Here is an 8,647-nt window from a genome sequence, read left to right as displayed (position 1 = left end):
TTTACTTCGCACAAAATTACTTCAACTGCCGTCTTCTGACTGTTTGTGGTATATTTAAATGCACCATGTATATTTTCTTTCTGGGCTTTGTCCCTTGTACATAGTAAGGGGAATAATTGGTGCCTTGCAGGCATGTCTAAAAGGTTGAGAAAGATTTCGATTTCAAGATAGACTTTCCCTATTACCTTCTTTACCTTATTGTTCGAATCCCCGCCCTAATTGCTTCCATTCTATCTCGGCATACTATATATCCTCTATTTTTATTGATACATAATTGCTTCGTTCTAAATGAACTAAAATTAGCCTTTCATTTAAAACGGTATGTCAAAAATTATCCTGTGCTTCGCCAATCCGCCTGCGTGGGTATCATCCACAGTCTCTAGGGTATACACTACACGATTACTCATTAGCCGCAGCGGCAACGCTAGGCCCTTGTAGTCTTCCAGGTCGTCAAACTCACCAATGGCGACCACGTGGAAGCGCTCCGTAAGCGAATCAAGCATCGCCTCCATCGCCAAAGTTCCGGTGGCGCTGCTCTGGTGCCAGCTGTTCAGACCTCGAATCAGCCGCTGCGGATGCATCCTGCTGGTGCTGGGTGCGATGGGCGTCGTCACAGCCGTCACCATAAGCAAAAGCCTCGTTGCGTGTTCATCCAGTGAGTGCCAGCTTTTAATTTATCAATCCAGTGCCCGATGGTTGTTCCTGCGAAAGTGGTTCACTTGCATGCGGATGCGTAGGTCTATTTAGCTGAACGTTTTAGACTAGTTCTGCGAAATTCAGTGCACAATGCCGTAGGAGTAAATGTCGCGCAAATGCGGTTCAGATGCAGTGCGATGGCTCGCTTTCCTCGCTTACCGTACCAAATTATGGACTAATGCACAATAACGAACAAGCTTTATCGCCCTCTGAGAGAAGTCGTATTTTCTGCAAATGCGCAGGTAACATAAAACGTGCTGTTTGGTTTTGAATATCGCAATAGTCAGGCTATGGGAACCATAAGGGGAACACGACTCATCTTTCTTTAAAAAAAAAAACGTATTCTGGAAAAGACTCAATGTAAGCAATTTAACGAGTTACGTTCATGCTCGTCCTGATAGCAATTAGCAAAAGTTTTCATACTAAGAGGAACTGTTGTATTCTCTGTGGCATGTATATCCGTCTACGAATTAATATTGAATTTGTGGTAGGCTGGTGCTTCGCTTGTCTAACACGAAGCCAAATAGAAGGGTGTGGCGCGTCCTGCAATGCCACATTCATCGGATAAGCACTGCATTCCTCGAACTAGTGCAGAAATATAAGCTACATCGAAGAGATATATGTGGAAGAAAGGAAGAAGTAGCGTTGAACTCCATCAGAACGCTTACTGTTGTGCGATGTGCGTTTACATCGGAGCTAGAATACAACTTCCGCAATGGCTGCAGGTGATTATGGGCTGTCTTAGCATGTACGTTAAAGGGTTTCATAAAAGAAATATGACGTGTTGTCGTGGAGGTCTACACAAAATTCAGGAGACTATGGGAAGCGAAGGTTGCCCAGGTGGCATGCCTGAAATTTACACGATGCGCTACCCTGGTGAGCTTGCTGAGAACCAGCTAGTAGGACAAAGCTGCCGCGAGGTGCACTACGAGTACGTGCCCTCGTGCACGTCGCATGCGCGGAAACGCATAGTGAACGCGACACGACACTACCCCGGCTTCTCCTGATGTGTTTCGTGTTTGTAGGTACTTTGGAACGCGCTGCACCAGTGAAGAATTGGACAATATGCTGAAAACTGCAAAGTAGCGGGCGCGCAGTGATGCCAGCGATTATTCTCCATTACGGTTTCACCGATGTGGTGTGCGTCGTCGAATACTTTCGCGAGGCTGTGTTGTCCAAAAGGCGGAAGCTGTCCGATATGAAGTACGTCTCTGACGTGAAAGAAAGAGAGTGACCTTTCGACGTAGTGCCAAGCATTGTACGGCGTAAACTTCCAAGTAGTTCTGTTGAAATAGTGCTTGCGAAGTTCGACGTATACTGCCCAGGTTGCTTGTTATGAGCCTGCATTGAAGTAAAATTAGTAGTTTCTCAGGCAGCACTCAGGTAGCATTTGGTCCACTGACAGTTGTTTTGAGCGAGAACATATAAATTACGAATTTGGTAGTCTTTTGCACTATATATTGCAAGAGACTACGCTTGCAACTGGTAGCGTGAACACTACGAAATGCTCGCATCACTGTCTTTAAAATAATGGTTTTAAGCTGACGGCGAATCGTCAAAGAAATGTGTAAGGCAACCTTCACAAGAAGAGCCAGTGTAAAGCAAAGATTAGTGGTGTTAGCGGAAATCCAAACATGTCGCAGTGGTCTTCCTTTAACTAAGTCGGCTTGCCGTCGTCTGCAGACCGTTCGCAAGAATTTCGTCGGCCACCTTAAGCCTGATACATTAAAAAATGCCTTTGAACAATTTGGGTGTAATTGACTTCACGGTGGTTTCGTGCTTGACATGCACTGTGTGGTCAGTAACGGAGCATGCGTAGATTCTCACGATTTTTCTAGCAGTGATCGTCTTGTAACCGATCTGGAGCTGTGCACGTGACGTACATATATATTACCGTATTTACTCAAATGTGACACCAGGCTTTGTTTTCCTTTCAGATTTTTGCTAATAATGTCGACCCTCGCATAATGTGTACCAGTGTTATTTTTTTGTTCCTAGGCCTTACGAAATGACACCCCGCGTGTTGCAACCATGGTCGTCTCACAATCGAATAAATACTGTGTTTGTAATATGCGGCGTGATGCTTACGCAACCGAAGTTCTCATCTGCTTTCTCGAACGTTTTCAAGGGATGCTCTAATAAGTACATGTCAAAATTTCTATTGCAACACCCATGTGCATACATCTCAGGTGGCCTAAACTTCCGGAGCCCTTAACTACGGCGTCTCTCATAATCATGTGGTGATTTTGGGACGTTAAACCTCACACATCAATCAATCAACCCTTGTGCACGCCATGCGGGCACTGGCGTCGTTGTAGCTGCAATGTTGTAGAATATGGGTTAAGTGAATCTAGATTCGTCGCGTCATGTGCATTTTGTCAGTAAATTGGTTCGCGGGTTGTAGTCAAATGTGTAAATTCTGCGAAGTATTCCGCTCTGAAAGGCCATATCGTTACAAGAGATGTGTGCCGTAGCGGGGGGCTCCGGAAATAGGGATGGCTCCGGCAATTCCAACCGCATGATATTAAGTGTGAATACACTTTATAAGCGACCCCAAACCATCCACCGCCGTCGGCGGCGTCCGCAGTCTTCTCTCTATCTTTAAAAGAAAGAGGACTTGGCGGGCCGCAGCGCGACGCTCTACAGAATAAGCCTCAGACGCGACGCTGATATCGGTGTCAGTAACGCGCCTTATATCTTTAACGCCGCTGCGCGCGTCCCCCTCCCTCTTCGCTCGCTCCTCCGCTCACCTCGCTCGCTGCAGCTGCGCGCGCACCCCTCTCTCTCGCGCGCCCGACTTCTCTCTCAGTCTCCTGTCGAGAGCGGGTCGTGCGATGGATGTCCCGGAGGCAACGCTACCATCAACAACGAATGCAGTACAACCGAATGGCAGCACTGCACCCGTCGTTGGAGGTGACGGTACCGCGGTGGTTTCGCCGACGTTGGAAGACAAGGCGGTGCTGCGAAGGGCTTGTGAGACCGAACGTAAGCGGGCGAAGCGTGCAGCGGATGCCGAACTGCGCGCTCGCGAGGCCGAGAACAAGCGGGCGAAGCGGGCAGAGGATGCCGAACTTGGCGCTCGCGAGGCCGAGGACAAGCGGGCGAAGCGGGCAGAGGATGCCGAACTTGGCGCTCGCGAGGCCGAGGACAAGCGGGCGAAGCGTGCAGTGGATGGTGAACTGCGCGCTCGCGAGGCCGAGGTGAGGCGTCAGCATCGAGCCGTGAACGCGGCCCAAGAAGTGGAACGACAACGCAAGCGTCAGGCGGAGAAGGGCGATGAAGGCCGGCGTCAAGACGCCGCTCGCAATCGTCAACGGCGAGTGGACGTTCCCGAAGCCGTTCGAGCCAGTGAACGTGCCGCGCGGGAAAGGGTGCGAGCCCTGGACTTTGCTCGTCCGGACGTGCGTTTCAAACGCGACTTTGTGGATCGCAGCTTCGGTCACAGCTGCGCCGTGTGTGACCGGCTGTGGTTCGATAACAACCTGAGCTGCATTTCCGGCGTGAGGAACGAGACCAACAGGTTGAACGCGTTGCGGGTTTTTTGGAACGAGTTCGGAAGACGGTCGGGCGAACACCGATGCAACGACATGGATGCGCAAGACCCGTGGCCGGCTCCCTTCGGTGCGTTCCGGGTGTGTGCGTCTTGCGAGAGTCCCTGCTGGCCGGGCGGGTTCCGCCGTCTTGCCGGATCCGCTCACCGTACATTTCTCGGATCACAAAGCGCCGTTATTAACCGTGAGCTACAACGATAACACGAATAGGTGCTAATCTGTAGTGTAGTTTGTGTGTGTGTGACGTGCTCGCGATGTGTGCATTTAATGCATCGTACGAAAATCATGAAGTGTAAATAAATAATACTTCGTATATAATGTATCTGTGTACAAATGCTTCATGACAAACAACACTTAAATTCATTAATTACACTTTAATCATCATCATCAGTAATAAAACTCCCAAGCAATTCCCCGAGGGTGAACATGGTTAGGTGCGAATGCACGGGGTGATGTTATGAGGGGGAGTTAAGTTAAAATCCGTTGGCATTCGCCAGTGAGTTAACGTAAACTCCCCCGTGTGATCAAATTGCGATTCCCAGTAACCATTACACCATAAAGGCACCATAGTGTGATTAATAAATATGATAGTGCGAATTAATAAATACCCCTCATAGCATCACCCCGTGCATTCGCACTTAACCATGTTCACCCTCGGGGAAATGCTTGGGAGTTTTTCTTTGTATTGTACAAAACACAGGCATCTAGCATTCCGCATCCATCACAATGCGACCGCCGCGGTCGGAATACCGAAGCCGTGAATTAAAGGTCATTTGTTGAGCAGCATGACCACTTTGCCACCTTGTCGGAACCTCCGATGTTTAATCAAGAGTGTGTTATTTTGCAACTTGAACCAAACTAAGTACAGGTGGCAGAGACAAATTAGAATCAAGTAATGAACGGTGCTTTGAAAAAAAATAACAGGACAGATTTTCTGAAATGCCAAAGTGCCGTAGCGTTCCGCCAGACAAACAGAAATAGCGCCTTACACATTTCTTTTCATTTCTAGTCTTTTCTGCAGAAACGGTTCTCCCAAAAGGAGCCATTCACCAGGCAGACTGGGGCCCTGAAACGCGATACGTCACGACAGCATCCGTAAGAAATTTTCGCCTACAGATGCACGCGCTACTATGTTGCTCTTTAAAAACGCGGGCCTAGGTAAACAAATATTTTTCTTCTGTGCAGATTGTAGCATTGCGTTCAGCAAAGCATTGCTAAAAATTGAAAAAAGAACAAATTTTTGCCTAAAAAAAATCAACGCCACAAAACTTATAAGAATCTGTCCAGTACGAGCGGAGTTGCAAAGATTTGTCACACGCTGCAATCGCATTCTCTCTTCTCTCTTTCCGAAGAATTCCGGCGAAAGCACTGGAAGCTAAGCAGAGAGGGATGGGAGGGGCAAGCAAAAAAAGTCACGCGCGCCTCCTGACCTTCAACACTTTCTTCTTTTTTTTTTTCTTCGAACGCGCAAGTTTTTCAGTGTGATCACGCGCGCACGCGTTGACATGTAGCGGCCTCCTGGGGCGATCTCTGTAACGACCGAGCGCGCCATGTTCAAATCAGCCAATGGCCGGTAGATGGGCTTACTACGAGTGAATTTTGGGCTTATTCCGTGATTTGTCGAGATAAGAGAGTCATTTTTAGGTGACTTTGATAATTTATTGTGAATTCCAGGCCGCGTGCTGCGCTATATCATATGGCTCGCGTGTTGTCGGCAGTGTTTTCTGACCGGGCTCAAAAAGTGTAGCAGGGCCCTTTTAACAGTCACGTCAACTACACTAGCTCCCTAAGGGGTACCTTGCGGTCTGACGTAACGCACACGCTCATGTTAGAACAGAAATCCTAGTTCTACAACAACTAGCTTCAAGCTACGTTGCGATATCGTGTATGTCATAAGCAGTTGTCGTCAGGGGTCTAGAGATGACTGACCTGACTTTCACAGTCATAGGAGTTGGTAAGTAATGCTTTTTACCCTTTACAAAAGTTCATAGCCAACACTGCGACTTTGACTAACGTTGAATGGATGCAAAAGTTTCTTTTTTTTTTCGGACACTGTTTCAAGAAAATGCACGACTCTTTGGGAAAATGCTTAGCTGTTATACGGAGAATACCAATGATCAATTCATGCTTTATGCATCAGCTTTATTCTTTGCGTCCACCAAATTTTTTGCTACCAACCAATGCTCACCAGGTCAGGGAGCCTGTTTTCTGTGGCACACGCCCCTTATTATATCCCTTTATTAATTTCAAAGACATTTTTTGTTTTCAACGCGTGATATGTGGGAATGTGTTTGATCACATATGCTGTTTAATGGATGGATGGATGGATGGATGGATGGATGGATGGATGGATGGATGGATGCATGGATGGATGGATGGATGGATGGATGGATGGATGGATGGATGGATGGATGGATGGATGGATGGATGGATGGATGGATGGATGGATGGATGGATGGATGGATGGATGGATGGATGGATGGATGGATGGATGGATGGATGGATGGATGGATGGATGGATGGATGGAATGGAATGGAATGGAATGGAATGGAATGGGATGGGATGGGATGGGATGGGATGGGATGGTATGGGATGGGATGGGATGGGATGGGTTGGGATTGGATGAGATGAGATGAGGTGAGATTGGACTGGGTGGTATTGGGTGGTATTGGGTGTGTGTATGGGTAGATGGGTGGATGGATTCTTGGCGCGAAAAGGCATAATGCGCCAGAATAGTTCACAATAAGAAAATTTCTGCCGATTGTCGTGGCACAAATATCCCTACTCTAGGCCACTGGTTGGGTGCACCAAGAACACTTACGAACGAAAAACTTAATCAAATAAATTCCAGGTGCCTGCAGTGCGGCCCACGCGACCAGTTGCCGACCACGTTGGTGCGCAACGAGCGAAACAAGCGTTCGACAGGAGACGCTCCCGCAAAGTGGCCGTCGCGGAACGTGTTCGCCTTGCCGCTGAGCATGAACCAGAGAACGTCAAGCCAACTGCAGTCAAAGAGAGAGGTGTTCCTGGTGGAGGTCAAGATTATTCCGTATCCCATCGGCTGGCAGGTAAGAGACAGCCCAAAACCGTTGGGTCAATGTCTATTCGCGGACTACCGGGCTAAGAGGACCAAATCTTTCAGGAATAAAACTTCCGGGCTAAAGGACCTTACTAATGGTACTCAAACATTATAGTGCCCCAATATTACCCAAAATTGAATATTTTTTCTGTCAAGTACAATAAAGTCAATGATAACTCTGGGGACGTCATCAGTGTACTGTGTGTTGAAAAATTCTTGAATCCAAAATTTTCAAAAACCAAAAAAGTCTTACGTCGTCACTGTCCTCACCATATCTTTTTTCCGTATACCCCCAGGCGTCTTCTCCCTAACTACGAGGAGAGACCACGCTTCGTGCAGATGATTAGAGTTCGCCCAACGCGAGTACGTTGCACCATCTCGCCACTCATGACAAAAACGCGCTCAAGTTTCGAAGCTCTGAAAACTGCCTGGCGGTGTATGGTGTATAAATGTATTGCTATTAGCATCCCGATAACGCACCGCTTCTGGTGTAGTAGTTAGCGCCACGCGCTGGCAATCAAGAGGTTCCTGCTTAGTTTCCGAGGGACAATAGCTTGCATTCTGGTATTTTCTCTACCATTTCTTGTTCAATTTTTAACGTCACTTGCGTGACGGAAGTACATCGGCAGAGCCGTGGTAGACCACGCGATAAAACACTTTCGCGCTAAAAACAAGACATTCCTTCAATTTTTTTTTTGAATATGAGAATGATTTTGTTGGAATCACATCATGAGAATTTGACGCATTTCCAGACAGCGCATCCTGATTCGCTCCTGAAGGTGATATCAGAGGAACATGCTTGCTGCGATGTGAATTATTGGTCACGGTTTGCATTAAGTTGGCCAAAAAAAGTGGGCACACGATATTAGGCACGTTACTGAATTGTAATAAATTGTTTATTGAGAAAAAGTTACCAGATAGAATTCAGAAAATTCGAAGCCTGGTAGCACTAGTGTTTAAGAAATTACAGTAGACAAGGTGTTTTGTATGATTTTCATGATTCGTATACGTCCATGACTATTAGGCGTTATTCGGAGACAAAGCAAGTTTGCCACTTTATGAGTGCCTACGGGTGAGCATTGAGCACTGCTGGGTGCGCAAGGGAATCGAAAAATTAAAAAAATGATGTTCTTACCAAAATGTTTTCTATACCCAGGGGCAGACTCTCGTCGAGATGACAGCAGTGACAATTCTCCTGAAGCGAGCAGCGCGTCAGACTCTGAAGAATCGGTAGGCGTGTTTTGATGGTCGCCTTTTGGAGATCTCTAGCGCAAATAGTGCTTTCAAAACAGCACTTTGTCTTCTGACTATCTGTTCTCT

The 8,647-nt window shown here is 47.3% G+C and overlaps 1 protein-coding gene across 1 annotated transcript in view; it reads left to right on the top strand.

The window, feature by feature from the left end:
• Positions 1-408: 408 nt before the first annotated feature.
• LOC142785126 (uncharacterized) overlaps positions 409-8,647 on the top strand; it is a 37,017-nt gene continuing 28,778 nt past the window's right edge. Inside the window, exons 1-4 of the mRNA XM_075883567.1 lie at positions 409-655; positions 5,257-5,342; positions 7,100-7,316; positions 8,484-8,557. Of these exons, the coding sequence (XP_075739682.1) occupies positions 463-655; positions 5,257-5,342; positions 7,100-7,316; positions 8,484-8,557 (570 nt within the window). The 5' untranslated portion in view covers positions 409-462. The remainder of the gene's footprint in view (positions 656-5,256; positions 5,343-7,099; positions 7,317-8,483; positions 8,558-8,647) is intronic.

The sequence above is a fragment of the Rhipicephalus microplus genome, unplaced genomic scaffold (assembly GCF_043290135.1).
Source record: "Rhipicephalus microplus isolate Deutch F79 unplaced genomic scaffold, USDA_Rmic scaffold_18, whole genome shotgun sequence".
NCBI classification, from domain to species: Eukaryota; Metazoa; Arthropoda; class Arachnida; order Ixodida; family Ixodidae; genus Rhipicephalus; species Rhipicephalus microplus.
The sequence above is the reverse complement of the archived record's forward strand: the minus strand, read 5'-3'. Positions and strand labels throughout refer to the sequence as shown.